Source organism: Styela clava, chromosome 14, assembly GCF_964204865.1.
Source record: "Styela clava chromosome 14, kaStyClav1.hap1.2, whole genome shotgun sequence".
Classification (NCBI taxonomy): Eukaryota; Metazoa; Chordata; class Ascidiacea; order Stolidobranchia; family Styelidae; genus Styela; species Styela clava.
Genome location: NC_135263.1, coordinates 4292627 through 4309623, shown reverse-complemented (window position 1 = coordinate 4309623; position 16997 = coordinate 4292627). Strand labels below are relative to the sequence as shown.

The following is a 16997-nucleotide window of genomic DNA, read 5'->3' as shown; positions in this document are numbered from 1 at the left end:
ATTCTGGATTCCTCCACCATATATAGTATGAGTCAGTTATGGCTTTCATTGAACAATTTGTAATTTTCATAATCAAGTTTGTAATCTCATAACATGGTAACCAGAATTGAGATTAAAGTCCGGTATATGATTAAGCTGTCTCATCAGTTTTGCTCTGCTCAAAACAAAGGTAATTTTGAAAATAAAAACTTACTTGGTTAAAATTATCCAGGGCTGCATGTAAATTAGCATGCATACCAGTTGGAGGTTCATTTGTAACTTTGACAGAATTTTCCAGAATTCCTTGTGGAATAACATGTACGTCTGCTGATGCTGGCGGTTCCGCACTGATGAACAATCTATAATCTTTGTGAGCATTTGTAGCATTTTGTTCAACTATATCTTCAAGCCTTGGCAGCCATTTTGCTGAAATATATCGAAAGTAACACTATTACTAAAACTATACTTAACACTTTAGCGAATGTCCGTAACATTGCACAGATATCAATCTGATATTTTTCTCACTTTAAATTTTGAAAATATGTTCAAATGTTTAGAATACCTAAAATATTGTTTTTCATCAAGTATTAATGAAGCAAGAATGGTTTACGATATTATCATTCAACGTTAAAACTGTATACCAGAAGCACATTTTTCTCATTTTTGAATCCTTACACACATTCGTATTGAAGCTATGAGAATATCAATGTTGTAGCACACTGGGCTCACATTCATGAATAAAATATTCTGGTAATTTTAAATATGGCAGTTTTTTACAGCATAGTTCAATGTAATGTTGTGAAATGCAGTACGGGCTCAACAAGTAGCGCATCAAAACGCAATTGCCATTATTCTGCTGGATATCTTCTGTATGTTTGTAGGTTTGATTCCACAAGGAATAAGTATGTGTGAGAAGATTGCTGGGTTTCTGGTCATTTATTGTAGTTCAGCAGTTACATCATCAAATCTTTGCATCTGGTACAATGAACAGGTTAACTATTCGCTTACCTAAGCCAATGATAACCAGACACAAGATTGTGGATATTTATATGATAGAGCTATATAACTTTCTTCTTCCTGGTACAGATATGAATTTCCTATTGTGAAAAGAACTCACCAACTAAATGAACATTCTGTAACACTACCCAGTGTCCTTTCTCTGCAGCGACCTCTAGTGCCTGTTCTGCAACAACTTCTTGACCTTGCCCAAGAGAAATGTTGTGGAAGTTGCCATGGTCAGAGTGATATCCAAGTTTCTTTCCTAGAATACATGAAATGTCATAAAAATTGAAGAAAACAATTAAATTTGAGATTGAAATTGTTGACAAATATGGTGTTTCAAGAAAGTCTCAGTTGTCCCGCACTTGTCTCCTTTTTAGCAAACTTGTCCACGCTTGTCCCACTTCTCCCACAGTTCTGACTAAGTATATATATTGCGGAGCACAAGATTAATGTAAGCATATATATTTAGATTCATGCTATGTTCTGGGTTGGGATGAATATAATACTTTGACAGAAAGCTAATTCAGAAAGTGAATTCAGAGTCGGAAATGGAGATGTTTATATTCAAGTCTGGGTAGCAATTTCAGACTTTCCATTGTGATAATCAATGTCAAAAACTTCAAAAATTAAGTCGACTAAACAATTTCTAACAGCCCATTGAAGAAGAGTTGCATACACCAATTTTAGGATAGGATTTACATATTTATCCCGGCGGAGAGAAAAGCCAAAAAGACAGCTTAACCATATGGCGAACCACAGCCTCTCGTCCGGTTGCCATTCAATGCAGGGTATGGGATTAGTTCGTTGTTTTCGGAAGCATGAATTTGATGGTGGAGAAAGCCATAACCGACCAGCGGTTACGTGAACAACCCTATGGCGGCGGGGAGTCCATCAATCCTCTCGCACAAAATCATCCCTGTATGGGATTCGAACTTGCGAACCCACGCAGAGTAATCAGAGGTGCGTATTTCTAACGCTTAGCACGATGAGCCACACCGCCGCGCCACAATATCATTAGGTATCAGTGGGTGCTTTTGTAAGGCCATGTTTAAAGAAAAGGCACAATTAAGCATCATATAAAAATAGTAAGGACATGTCAAATCCAATCTTACCAAGTGCTTCCACATCCTTCAAAGGATCAACCCCAGGAGATAAAACGAAGAATATTGGTTCTGCCCTCGAACTTTCTTCAAATGTTTTTGAGAGCTCAATTGGTCGATTCTCAATGTATTTGGATCCCAACATCTGCTCAGTGAAATCTCTGAAATCAGAAATAGTAAAATTTATGAATTTTCCTAAACCGTTGTTATTGAAACAAATAATAGTTGTTGCCTTCGACTAAGAGACCCATCACTCAAACACGGAAACGCCTCAGATAAAACTATTAATTATAATTCTTTACAAGCAAGATTTTTGAACAACTTGATAATCTTTGTCAAATTTTGCATCGCCTTTGTTCGCATGGGTTTCAGGTCCAATTTATTTTAGCTAACAAAAAGCGTCTGGTGATACCACTCAATAGACAATAATCAAGGATGCTATTTGCATAAACTATAGCAAAAAAAATCTAAATCTAAAGTAATAAAACTCAAATCAAGGTACATATGTAACATGTTAATAATATAAAAGATAAACATGAAAGAGTGAAAGCTCATGGATTTCTTCATTTAAGTTAATCAGAATATGGTCTTGGAGAAATGCACAAAATTATTGTCATACCTCAATGCATAGGTCATTCTGTCTGGCCTTAAAGTTCTCAGTATGCACATTCTGATAACAGGAGGTTGCGTTTTCCAGTCTTGAGGAAGTTTTTCTTTCTCTGGGGCTTCACTGTCGACAAGTTTTTTCCAACGCTTTGGAGATCCTTCTATATCTCTGTCCAATCCAGAGAATTCATCAAGCAGTGCCAAAGCTTTGATAATGCCCCATGTCTGTGAATTATAATATGGGCATCAGTGTATGGTGTATAAGTATAATCATGAATAAATAAGTATCTAGTACATAACATCATACATTGTAGTTGGTATTGTGGCATTAGTTAGCATTGTACAAAGTTGCGCTGGCGTCATTGGATAAAGACTTGGTTAATGCCCCATGAGTATGAGTGTAGGGTGAACATGAATAAACAAAATGTAGTTTTTAAGGTGATCAGATGTTTGTAACTTCACATATTTCAGTAGGCATTATGGTATAGTAGAATTTAGGGAATTGAACCTGATGTCAGAATAAAACAGAAAGGTGTAAAAACAATATTAAGATATATTATATATACTTATACCTGTTAAAAAAAAAACTTTCAGTTAGGGCTGATAATCGAGTTTTATTTGTTATATTCTTATATTTGAGTTATACTTGTTTTATTTTCATATGAGTTCATAACGCCACTTCAAGTTGTTTCAATGTATGGATGTGGTTAGTAAGGCAAAGCAACCAGCAATCATGTGAATCATCCTGAAATTAAACTAAATTGTCTCTCATACATAATTATCATCTTCCACAAAATTTAAACCTGTGTTTCCTCCATATTGTAATTAGGATTTGGCAAGTTTGTACCAATCATTTTACCCGATTTTGAAATCTAGACATTGGTCATCATTTCATGATTAAAAGCAATTCTCATGAAAAGCCTTTCAAAGTTTCATATTTGTTATGTCTTTTATTCATGTTGTTACATTTCATATACCTCAATTACCCAATTTCCATTCAACTCAATTACCTGATTGGAGATAAAATCCAGTGGACTTGGCATTGGTTGATTTGGAGGAAACTTGAGCAAAATATCAAGATGACTTGGATTCAGTTGTCCTCTCATTTGAAGAACTTGGAATGAAACCTGAAAACAGAGAATAGTTGGTGGAAATATGCCCAAGGTATATTTTGTAAAATAATGCCTAAAATATCCGAATTTAAAGATGAAGAACAAAGATTAATGTAACTACCAGTGTTGGGGAAGGCATGTGTCATTGACTCGACTGGAGTTGAACTCGAGTCATCATTCAAGTAGAATGACCCTAACTTACCATCAACCAATCACCAGTGAGATTTAACTCAATAATTGACTTGACCTCGAATTCAACTCCCGACTTAGAGGACCTTGATCAACTTGACTCGTGACTTGAAATTTAGAGACTTCTGCTGATCACTGTTACTAATATACATATGACAATGACGATAAATATTCATTTTTAACGATCAGGATAATGAATATAGTTAGTCTGCGACAAGTTTGCTGCCTGCGCGCCTTTGCTTTGAGGCCCAAAAGCGGCCTGTAGGTCATGGATTAAGAAGACATCTTTCAATCCAAACATGGGCCTGTATAAAATTTACTGGTATTTTACCTGAGCTGTAAAAGTCAGTTTGTCATTTTCGAATAATCCTCGACTCGTGTACATGAATGTGTTGTAAGTGACACTGTCGATTAGATTGTCAACTCTTTCCTTAGTTTCTTCATTCTGTTCTGCTGTTGCAATTGAGCGATGGAAAACGTTGTTGAATGCCTGTGCAGAATAGAATTTTAGGATTTTAAATTTATCCCAGGAGATTGGAAAAGGTTGTGTTGTGGCTCGTCCAGGATTTGGGGCGCTCCAGAAGTATGTGTACCAATTTGTAACTAATTTTGTCCGCCTACTTTACATCAAGTTGTGTAAAGAGACTGCAACCTATAGGCAGGGGGTATATTCACTTGGCTAACACAGATTCCTCGAACTCGTAATAGAACTAAAATAAAGAAAATAGAAATAAAATTGTGGCCTAACCCGAACCTGGTACACATATTACGGGAGTACCAAATTTTGGTATTAAGTTCATATTCAGCAATAAGAAATAATATATTTATTGTCTTTTAACCAGATAAATAGATAATTCGAAATTAATTCAATTACTATTACTTTATAAACTACTACTGTACTCACCTTTTTCTTTGAGCAAGGCAGTAGGCAAGCAGTTTAAAGTTATTTCAATTAGGCTTAAGTGATTTGTATGACCAAAGCAAACTCAAACAAGAGAATACTCACCCTCAGTGAGAATTGGTAGATGGGATTGATTTTATGAAGATCGTTCATAATGAAGTAGAGCAGTGCAGCGCGGGATGCGACGTCTCGATATGACTCTCTAGCGCCGTTGATGGAACCCTCATTCTGTTTTGCTTCAACAACTTTGATCTAAAAATTTGAGAATATATAATTATTCAGTGACTAGTATAATGAATAGAAGGGGATTTGCATTTTTTTTAATTTATAAAAGTTATAATTATAAGCAAGATGACTGCTCACTGCAGTAGAATGATTCATGTAACAGCTGGTTGGTTGCGGCTTCATTGAACCCGACCTGACCCGAGTACAACTAATTAACTGGATTTGCAGGCCCGACCCGAGTCCGACTAATTAACTGGATTTACCGATTTCTTTACCAGTACTTTCAATAAACAGATTGTTGTATGCGATGAATTATAATGATGGTTTAAAACAAATACCATATTTTACGTGAAACCATTCCTAAAATAAGCCCCGAAAATTTTGCAATGGTAAAGAATAGGAAGAATATTTTCGGGTGTCGAAGGTCGGGGAAATTCCATTACAGCGTCTTCTCTGTCTTATTTAAATTATTTTTATTTATAACAAGTATTCCTTAGTTTAGTATCCACACATAGCTTTAGTATATATTTTTTATAAACATATATTTATTTAAAAAAAAGTCAGCGATAGAGAAGCCCGACCCGAACGTAATGAATGACATTTTAGGCTCGAGCTCGGCCTTCAGATCTTACCTCTACCTGGGATATATATGAAAAATATATTAAATTAATAAATTATAGACAAAAAATGGTGTCATGCCCCCCACTGCCCGACGACCCCAATAATTATAATTAATTATTAAGCAAATGATTATTCACACAAAAATACTAATATAGGCAAGCTGTGAAATTTGAAATGAAGGCAAGTGTAGGGAATGGCGAAAGCAATACAATAGCTTAAAAGCTAAAGCCTGACAAGCGGGCTACTAATTATTGCACACTAAAATGGATGTAAAAATGGATTCCAATATTTCATGTGCAGTGCTGAAAATATGGTGGTTCACGAAGCTGCTGGTCGCTTATGGTATTCTCCACTCTCAAGTCCATACATTTCAAATAAATAACTCATGCTTATATGCTACATTGCTTATCTTAGTGAAATGAATAATAAGACAAGAATGATGACCAATAGCCGAAGAAATTTCATAAACAATGAGTGAATGAGTACAATGATGATCTTTTTCACCTTAAAAAAGTCGGTGAAAGAATTCTGTAAACGCTTTATTTGAGCCATTTTTGCCTGCAGAATAGTGATTATTGTTAAAAAATTTGAACAAAGTTTTAAAAATACTAGCATTTTAGCATTATTATACCATGTTCAAACAATATGGATGCAAATCCTTGAGCCTTTTTTTAGCCTTTTGATTATTAGATTATGGTTGAGTGTTGGCGCTCCAGAAGTGTGTGTACTAATATGGAGGTAACCAATTTTGTTCGCCTACTTTACATCAAGTTGTATAAAGGGACTGAAACCTATGGACAGGGGGTATAATCACTTGGCTAACACAGACAGTCTTTGAACTCGTAATAGAACTAAAATAAGGAAATCGAAATAAAACTATATCCTGACCCTAACCTGGTACACACACTAGGGGAGTACCTGAGTGTTTGTATAAAATTTCAAAAGCGCTTTGTGGCATTACTTTGCAATGTTGAATCATTGTTGATTGCAAACCCCTAAACATCTCGTCAACACTGTGTTACAATTAAGTATAAGTATAAAATTATTTCGTAAGTTACATAGCAGCATTTAATCGATTAATTATATCAACTCTATTTCAAGTACACAAAGAATTCAATGGTATGCCCACCAATCAAGTCGAAACAAAGATTGCAAATATATTTCAATATCTATGAAAACAGAACACAAAAACTACTGGTATTTATCGCATCAAAACAACTATAAAAATATTTAGTTTTGAAATTTACCTCGATTTCCTCTGAAGTTCTCTTTGTTCTTTCTAGATTTTCCACAAGTTCAATATCACCCAGGAAATTTCCTCCTGCATTCGAAAGTCTGGTCAATAAATTGTCTTCTAATTGTTTCAAAGTAATTTTGAAATCATTTTGTTGCTTCGTCAACTCAACCTGAAAATAGAAGCATTAACAGGATAGAATAAGATTTACATACTCATCCCAGTGGAGGTGAAAGCCGATAAAACGGCTTATTAATATGGCAAACCACGTCATCTTGCCGGTTACGGTACTACTCCATATCGGGTATGGGATAAGTTAGTCAGTTATTTGTTTTCAGATGCATGGTCTTGATGCCGGAGAAAGCTGTAACCGACCAGCAGTTACGTGAACCACCCTATGGCGGCGAGGAGTCCAGTGATCAAGCAATTAACAGTTTTACAGGACAATTGCCATCGCAACCCTGATAACCCTGCATGGATTGAGGATAATTTTGAGAGGGAGGATTGCTATAATATAGTTGCCACTGTCAAGGGGTGGTTCACATAAACACTAATCAGTTACGACTGACAAATAGCTGACTCATTTTTCCTATACCAGATATGGACGCAGACAGAGTTTGCCATATAATCATGTTGGAGTATCAGTTCTCCACTCCCTCAGGATAAATATGATATATCTATTCTGACTTAAAAAAATTATTTAACCAACATTTGACCATTTTGTACTTCAAAACTAAAATGTAATTATTTTAAATTTTAGTTAGATAGAAAAACATTGAGTATGAGCTGCTCTATAACAACCTTTGATCCCCAGCAACTTTTTTCTCAGTTATACCACATGTTAAAATAGTTCTCATATTTTTGTGTACAATTGAGTTTTACTGGTTGGAAATACAGGGTGCCCATAAAGTCCCTTCATAATTTCAATTTTGTTATGAAGCCAGTTCTCAATACATCTTAACCAGGTTTGTTGTTTTTAATCAGTAATTGTTCAAGTATTTTTACTTCATTTAATACATCTGTGAGGGCCAAAACAATGTATGGTATCGATACATTCCCTTTGCAATTTAAAAAAAATTTAAGACAGTATGGACACCCTATACTTAAAATATTGATTGTGTGAGTCAAAAGCATTTTCAAGACACCTCAAATTTTTACATCGCTGAGCAATTTTAAAAATTCCGCAAGACAAAGATAATCTAGTCATCCAGCAACAATCATTTTAGCCACCTACCTTGAGAGCTTCTAAATCTGGCCGTTCTGCTCTCACAACTTGAGCAAGTAATTGATCACTTAGACCATCTCGAGTCACGGTAAAATTAATCAAAGTTGTTTGAGCTTGTAGTTCAGGCTGGTAGTGTGGATTGGCCAGCTTGGTGTGCAGGTATAGTCTGTATGTGAATGAAAAAATATATATCAAAGTGTTCGGACTTATTAATAGTTAGATCTGGTTAAATAGACAGGCTTCTCTGTATAACTTATCATTCCCTATCCCACTGTACCTTTATATCTTTCTAATCTTCTGGCTGAAATGCAACCATAATAGGTTTTGTGGAAATGCTTTTTATTAATTTTTTTTATTTTTTTTTTGAAACTTCATTGTTTTTGGCTGAATTTAAAAAAAAACCTTATAATAGTGAGTCATTTGATACATACCTTTATTATCATATTTCGCCAAAACCTGTAGGGTCACATTTTGGCCAGAACAGCCATAGACCACTTATAACACTGTCGCCCTTGAATGGTGCATACCATATATGTACACACCCTTTAAACTTGACCATTCCCGCGTTTTATAGTATGTGGTATCATCACTCAATGGTATTGTACATTCATCCAAATTCTTAATTTTTTTTTTTTAAAAAAAAATTTTATTACTATATTCATATGCATTGTGTTTCATGTTGTGTTGTGTCTCTATTTATAGATGTTGTTTTGTCTAACAAACTCCTTTGTACAAACAGTTTTGTACACTCCACCCATATCCCTGTTACCGCATCCACCCACCCTCCTCGCACAACTGCCTGTATAAAGGACCATATTGTACATATTTGATTTACCCTATTATAATTTATATAAATCAAAGGGGTGTATGCCGCACATCTGTGTTTTAGGCCAATATGGTCTTGTGCATACATCCCGTCTTCAGTATTTATAAGTACTTACTCTTTTATATTGCTTTTACGAGACGAATAAACATACATACATACATTTTTGGCATCTGCTATATGATCAAGTAACTTTATCAGCACACCACCTTTGCTCTATATAGTTTTATACACTGCATGAATAAAATTTCTGAAATAGGCAGAAACTGCCTGTACATTGCTTTGTTCAAAATACTATAATACTGTAATAAAATTTGTAAAATTGCAGAGTCATTATTTTTACTAATGACCTTAGTCATGCTCTTACTCTACCTTTATCATTTGTTCATCAATCAGATTTTATACTGATCCAAAATTCAGGATTTTGATCCTGGATTTAAAATAAGCAAGTGTATTCACATATTTCAGCAAATTTTTTGTTAGTTACTACACTGAAGGTAAGTGTTGAATACACCAGGAGTGGGCAAATTAGGGCCCTCAAGCCGGATGCGACCCACAAAAGTTTTTTTATCTGGCCCACTTGCGTTTGCTGGAATAATGAGTAAATTTGCGTTTCAATTTGCGTTGAAAATATCGATGAAAATAGTGTTACAATGACCTCGATTGTTACATTGTGGTTCTCATTTTATATAAACGTTAAAATAGGTGATTCATAGTTTTTCATATTAAGTTTTGAGCCTCAGGACTCTGTAATTGGCCCCCTTAAAAAAGTGATTGCCCACCCTTGGTATACACTCACAAATTACTGTAGAAAAGTTTACCTGAATTTTGGGTTGAATTCACATTCTTTATCTCCAATCCTGATGTATTTTCCTTTCTTTATTGTGTTTCTCCCAAGTAATGAGTCAAGGACAGGATCAATTGTTTCACCAATGTTTTCAATCAAGATATTCCCACCTGTGACAGTATTAGAAATTACAGCTTGGTGGTGTGGCGCATCATGCTTTGCATGAGGAATATTCTTGCCACTGTACCTCTGATTACCATGTGTGGATTCACAGGTTCAGATTCCAAACGGGAAAAGTTATGTGCAAGAGGAATAACTGGCTAATAACCCCATACTCGACATGGACTGGTGACATCTCGGAAGGACGTGGTTCACCACTCTCCGCTGGGATAAATATGTAAATCCCATCCCTATGAGATGATCCAAGAAAAGAGTTGGTTTTAATATTTTTATCATATGTCTCCATCATTAAGGTATCCTTTTAAATATCATAAATAAAATTCAATAGTTTCTAAATATGATGTAATATCCCGACTGACCAATTTCGGAGACAGATAACATGTAATTGTATGGGAGCATTCTCATAAGATATAAATGAACAACCTATCCGATACGATACTAAAAAAATCTAACGATAAGAGCACTCTTACCTTCCTGTAATGTCTTCTCAATCACGTCCAGATATCCTTTCTGTCCAAGTTGGACAACAAGTAAATCGGATGCAAGATGTTCTTTCAACCATTTCACTCCCTAAGAGATATACGTCAATTTTATTATATTTCATAACATCTGTGTTCCCATTAATCTAACTGAGATTATAAATGTAAGTATGTTCCAAAAAATTGGGTGCTCCCGTAGTGTGTGTACCAGGTTAGGGTTAGACCATAATTTTATCCCCATTTTCCCTATACTAGTTTTATTACGAGTTTGGGTACTATCTGTGTTAGCCAAGTAAGTATCCCCCATGCCCATAGGTTTTAGTCCCTTTACACAACTTGATGTAAAGAAAGCAAACAAAATTAGTTACCTCTATATTGGTACACACACTTCTGGAGCGCCAAAAATAGACTCAAAGTATAAAAATAGGACATTAGGGTAACAATAAACAGTAACAGTAGGGTAACAGATAAAAACGTCTCTTAATTCAGGTTATGGATAAATTTTGCCCAGGTGCAATATTCCTTGCGAGATATTCATCTTACCGTAAGTAAATTTTGTGGTGTATCTATTACATCATAAATCCCATGACTACTCATGTGATTTGCTTAACCTTGGACAAAGTTTCCGACCAGTCACAGTTTGAGTTGATCAAAGGAAGTCGCTAAAACGTTTATACATGTGTATTTCTTGCAAACATAGAAAGGCTTGGGAACACAACAGACTTTAACATACTTGTAATTGAGGATCAACTAGTAGCGGCCATCTTTGACAGTTACTGACAATAGCAGCATTCTCGGTACTCATTCTATCAGCAGGAAGTTTTTCATTGTTCCAACGTGCTATTGTTGCATCATCAATCAAAAGGTCAAGAGGGTCAAGATCTGCAAGGAAAATTTTGGATTGAATTTTCAAAGCAGTGGAAGGCTGTTATCATAGCTCAAGTCAATAGGGTCAGAGGTTAAAGATTGAAGTTCAAAATGCCATGCCCATCTCTCTACAAGCATTGTACTAAAAATATAAGTTTTTATGCCTAAAACAAAGTATAACTCACTTTCAGTGATTGGAATCTGGAACTTTTGTTTCTTGAGGAACGGAAGCCATTCTTGTTCTAACATATGTGTTCTGTAAGACTGTGTGAAGTAACCTGAGAAGTTTTGCATTATTATTATCATTATTGTTGGTATTACTTCGATAACCTAACCTACATAGGGTTACGAATTTGACACATATTTTACACCGAAATATATTTTGAAACTTCTAAAAATACTAGCTTTCTATATGTCAGTTGCTTAAATAGATCCATTTTTGACATGAAGACATTAAAACACCTAAAAACAATTTCCACAACTTGCAGAAACAAATAGGAGTCAAGAATACAACTACTTCACTAATAATATAACTCTGGCAAAACAAGTTTAAAAATCGGTTGGGCTATTCGAACCACAAAGATCACAGTCCTCTCATTAACTCCCTACATTTCAGTGTATATTTGTCAAGAGCCATGTTTGGATAAAGGTTAAAAACACTCAATAAAAATATCATGATATCTCACCATGATAAGAGACAAATGCAGCAGTCAGTAGAACATCTCCACTCAAGGTTTGTTTTTTCTTTTCAAATGATTTCACAGAGCTTGACCATCTTCCCTTTTCACTCTGTAAGCCGCTTACAAGTCTGGATTGAAAAGTTTGGTTGAATCATTAGGCTGAAGGTTTAAAACTGACATGGGCAAACTAAGGCCTGGGGGCCAAATCCGACCCATTTGGTAATTCAATCTGACCCGCCTGATGCTGCCACAACCGAACTAAAACCAAATTTAGATGCTTTGGCTAAAAATAGCTCAAAGAATTTGTTGAGATTGTGATCGAATTTGGTTTTGGCACGAGATATGATTTTGGGAGAGAAAAAGGCAGATGTTATGAATCAATCATGGCTTCGTGACTGACATGAAATACCTTGCAATAGCAAGTGAGAGAAGGTGTCCAGTAATAATTTTGTACATGGACAAATCTAACAAGATTTGTCAATACAGGTGTTCTTAGTGCTTGACGCAATGCCGCAATTTGGGCTATGTTGAATATTTCTAATCTGAATATTTCTAACTAACAGTAAAATCCTACTCTTACAATGGCCGAAATAACGTGAAAATCTCCCTGATAAAAGTTCCGAATTCCAGGATACTTTTATTCATGAAACTTCTAACCTGTTTGCCAGAACAATCGTCTTTTCAGTTGTTGCAACTTCATTTGCACATTTCAGTTTTTCTTCTGTCGCATTTTCAAATTCTGCAGTCAACCGTGACAAATCTTCATCCAATTGAGAAATTTTAGTTCTGATGTCATCCAGTTTCTTCTGAGCTGCTGCCAGCTCTTCATTCGCCTCTGCTAATGCATCTCTTTTTGGTTGTACGTCACAATATACATCATACCTGAATATATTTAAAGTGTAACACCATAAAGCCTGTTAATTCAGATTTAGATGTTTACAGAGTGCCCCCCCCCCCCCTCTATATTACTTTATAACAGGGGTTCCCAAGCTTTTTTCAGGACGACCTCAAAGACAGCAAGTGTCCAGTGCGACCCCAGGTCAATATATATTTTTTTCATGAAACTTTAGAGCTTCTTTCACTGAACTTTTGAGTTTAGTCATGTGGTGGTATTAAGTAAAATAAGCTAAAACCGAACAGTGATGTCACAATGAACACCTACATTTTCAATAACAAAAGCATAGAGTGATGCCTATGTGCCTGTTTTACATTAAGCCATGGTACAAACTGCTAAATTAAACATGGTTTGTCAAATCTTAGATGAGTTGTACATCCATCCTCTACCATACCTTAGCGACCCCACCGACCTCATGACCTGGTTGCGACCCTACCTATTTATCACTCCGACCCAATTTGGGGTCGCAACCCCTGGTTTGGGAACCACTGAATGACAACGATGAATTAATTATTGTACAAACAACAGCCTTCCACCAATCCAAATGGTCAGAAGTGTGATGGCGACCAGCACCATGTGCCAGTTTATAAAAGACTCCTTATTAAACCAGATCTCACCATCTCACAATGTTGATAACCCAAGCGCAAAGTCCAGCTGCAGCAACTGATTTTGTGCGAGCAGTGTCTTCATTGAATTCCGGATCTTCCATGTATTGTCTGACTGCTTTGAGACTAGGTTCTGGGATGTTCTCTTTATCGTAATTGATCAATTGGTCAAGAAATTGTTCAACCTAAGTATAAGAAAATATATTTGATTTTGTAAAGATAAACAGAGATATTTAATTAAAATTCTGATAGGGAAATGAAAGGATGAATGCTATATCATATAGTATTGTATCGTGAACACAAATATGCAGCTAAAAAGCTATTACTCTTATATTGTTTTCAAACTTTTTCTTAGTCTTACAAGGCCCAATATTTCACCAAATATTCTGTTTTATTTGAATATATGGAAACGCTTTTAAATAACCTTTGACACTATGACCATGTATGTCTGTTTTTTATTATCATAGTATTATTTTCCAGACAGTTAAATGATGTACCTTTCCCATAAACAATTTAGAAACTTTCCAGCTACGATCCTTTGGTAATCTTCCATCAGGAGCAAAAAGACACATCACAGCAGCGGTGATATTGGTGATGGCTTGGACAGGTTGGCCAAACGACTTCAGTTCTGATAGATTGGTTTTGTTCAGAGTGTTGAGAGCTTTTGTTGCGGCCTAGAAAAAGATTTTTTGGGAAATAGTAAGTGGACCTAAGTAAGACTGATGGAATCAAAGTTGAAGTCAATCAACATTATGAAAATTTTGAATAATGTTCAAATCATAAATGCTATCTTATGGATATAAATTATAAGACGAAACTGTTGGAACCTTGCAAATTCTAAAACGAGAATATCGGTCAGAGTCCGAAGACTTATCGATCGAAAGTTAGGGAATCCCCAAAACAGCACTCTTACTCCATAGTGACACCTTGTGTCCCATCACTAAATAATTAATAACTCGCTAATTATACGACGTAATTCATCCAAAATCAATAGGCTTCTGGTCCGAGATATGATGAATGCACATGCAAAATCTGGAGCAGCTTCAATCTCGCTTTCATGAGATATCGCGTACATCTAACAGACAGACAGGACACAGACAGACAAATATATTTAACATACTTACCGATTAAAATAGATAAGTAACAACAATTATGAAACACTTGCCGTCGTAAAGTAAATTGCATTAAAATACGAACACATAGGAAGAGAGGGCTAGAGTATATAGCATTAGGATGAGCCTTAATACTTTTTGAATTTGATAATATTTGTTTCCTAGAGAACAAATAAATAATTTTTAAATCAGTGGTTCTCATACGATGGGGTGCGCCCCACTTGTGGACAATTTTTTGAAGGGGACGTAAACCTAAAATAAAAAAAAATAAAAAATTTTTTTTTAGATTCAAACTTTCCTGTCTTATTTTTGATATTTATTTTTCCTCATTGTTTAAAGATTGCGATTCCATCCACATATATTTTCAACATGTTTTTTGAATGAAACATACTTTCGCCTTACTATTAGTTATTTGTAGCTTATTGTTAGCTAGTTATTTTTAGAATGGGACGCGAGACTTGACAAATTCTGAAAAAGGCCTGCGGCTTAAAAAGTTTGAGAACCACTGGTCCAAATTGTAAATCAACTTATTAATTTAAATCCACCCACTTGCAATGCAGGTTCTGCTTTCGATAATTCTTCTTCACATGATTTCTGTTTTTCTGCAACTTCTGCTGCAATGACTGCAACCTTTTATAGGAAGAATTACCATACATAAAGGAACATAATAGGAATCATCACAGTACATAAAAGAGAGAAATGGAACCGTATATAGAGTGAAAATTTAGGAGTTTACTGATGTACAATGTTTGAAAACATGATGTTTTAATCCAATCTGTATACACATTTGTAATTGTAGCAGGTAGTCCGCGAACCCCAAACAATCGGATGGCTACCTACCACTCAGTTATTTACTGTAAGCATTTGGATATTTACTACTATATATTTCTCTGGTATATGTGGTAAGACAAATGACCTAAACTCTTCCACTCCCCCTCCCTGTTATACTCAATGGCTGAAAGGGCACTGGTTACAGCACTTGTCAACTGTTTTCTAGGTTTTGACTATTTTCCTGATCTTTCCATCGGTTTTCGGTCTGTGATTATTATTTTTTTGTTTGTGTTCTCTGTTGTAAACAAAAGATCAAAATAAAATTGTTTTGTAAGTTGCATCTGAAAATAACAACAAACCTTCTTCTCCTCTTCATCAGCCACTTCCTTCTCAGCAGTGACATGTTCAGTCTGTTGTCCAACATTTGCAAGTAACTTCTCAGTCTCTTCACTTCTTGATCGCAATTCAACCTCTTGAACTGCTAATTTTGCTTTCAGGTCGTCAACCTTCAAAGCGATTATATATGTGAATCACATCTCAGACGAAAATTAAATTGAATAAGATTAGCATTTCATATTTATCCTGGAAAGCTTTAACAAATAGCACGCCATGTCTTCTAGTATGGTTACCAATCCAGATCAGGTATATACTAGTATGTATATGTTTTAGAATGTAACAACACTGCATAATAAATACGGTAGATATCATGATTAGCGATGGAATGTAGACCTAGATGGCCTATGAGACAGATTCAGATAATTTTTTTCTATCATGCAAGAATTAACACAAAATTTGAAGCACGAAAAAATGACAAACGTGTATAATGACAATCGTAAAAAATTAAATATACACATCAGAATTCATACAAGTGAGAGATTCATAGCAATAGATAAGGAGTCGCGAAAGACTGTGACAGTCATCGAGTCAGCGACACCTGTGGGCTGGAGATTTAGAGGGAATGACAAAAAAACAGTGCTACATTATGAATATAACAGCAAGTATCCAGGTTTAATAGGACAGACTTATATATTTTATCCCAGGGGGAGAGGAACAACGATAAGATGGCTTAATCATATGGCGAAACCCGACCAGCGGTTACGTGAACCACCCTACGGCGGCAAGGAGTCCAGGAATCCTCTCGCACATAACTATTCTCGCATGGGGTTCGAAACTGCTAACCCACGCAAGGTTATCAGAGATGTTAGGTCGAGCATATTCCGATTGCTTAGCATGATGTGCCACACGCCCTAGCCGAGCAGTTATCCAGGTAATGCATAAACTTGGTTTTTGATTAGACAATAATTTTTACCATCAATGTCCATGTATCAGAATCGTATTACTGATAATTCAATTCCCTATTTTTTAACAGCAAACAACTGTTACCAATTTGTCAGTGATGAAAACAGTAATATTCTGACATGAAAAAGAGTAAATGCCATCATGTGGAAAATATCCATAATGCCAACTACACAACCAGGCTCGGAGGGGTGGCTCATTGTGCAAAAATTAGGAATACGCTAGCCACCGCACTTCTGATTACCCAGCATGGGTTCGCAGGTTCAAATCACAAGCATGATATTTATGTGCAAGAGGATTGTTGGGCT

The 16997-nt window shown here is 35.6% G+C and overlaps 1 protein-coding gene across 2 annotated transcripts in view; it reads right to left on the bottom strand.

Moving 5' to 3' along the window:
• LOC120340470 (dynein beta chain, ciliary-like) overlaps positions 1-16997 on the bottom strand; it is a 139152-nt gene that overhangs the window by 8004 nt on the left and 114151 nt on the right. The window contains exons 63-82 of one of the 2 annotated variants that reach the window (XM_078120272.1): positions 15753-15899; positions 15172-15252; positions 14008-14184; positions 13523-13695; positions 12668-12892; positions 12017-12138; positions 11516-11608; positions 11197-11345; positions 10455-10554; positions 9839-9974; positions 8204-8360; positions 6983-7141; positions 6240-6293; positions 4995-5141; positions 4320-4478; positions 3698-3814; positions 2701-2912; positions 2094-2242; positions 1097-1240; positions 194-405 (exon numbers count right to left, since the gene is read on the bottom strand). In XM_078120272.1, coding sequence (XP_077976398.1) covers positions 194-405; positions 1097-1240; positions 2094-2242; positions 2701-2912; positions 3698-3814; positions 4320-4478; positions 4995-5141; positions 6240-6293; positions 6983-7141; positions 8204-8360; positions 9839-9974; positions 10455-10554; positions 11197-11345; positions 11516-11608; positions 12017-12138; positions 12668-12892; positions 13523-13695; positions 14008-14184; positions 15172-15252; positions 15753-15899 — 2913 coding nt within the window. The remainder of the gene's footprint in view (positions 1-193; positions 406-1096; positions 1241-2093; positions 2243-2700; positions 2913-3697; positions 3815-4319; positions 4479-4994; positions 5142-6239; positions 6294-6982; positions 7142-8203; positions 8361-9838; positions 9975-10454; positions 10555-11196; positions 11346-11515; positions 11609-12016; positions 12139-12667; positions 12893-13522; positions 13696-14007; positions 14185-15171; positions 15253-15752; positions 15900-16997) is intronic. The other variant, XM_078120273.1, reaches the window with a different exon arrangement.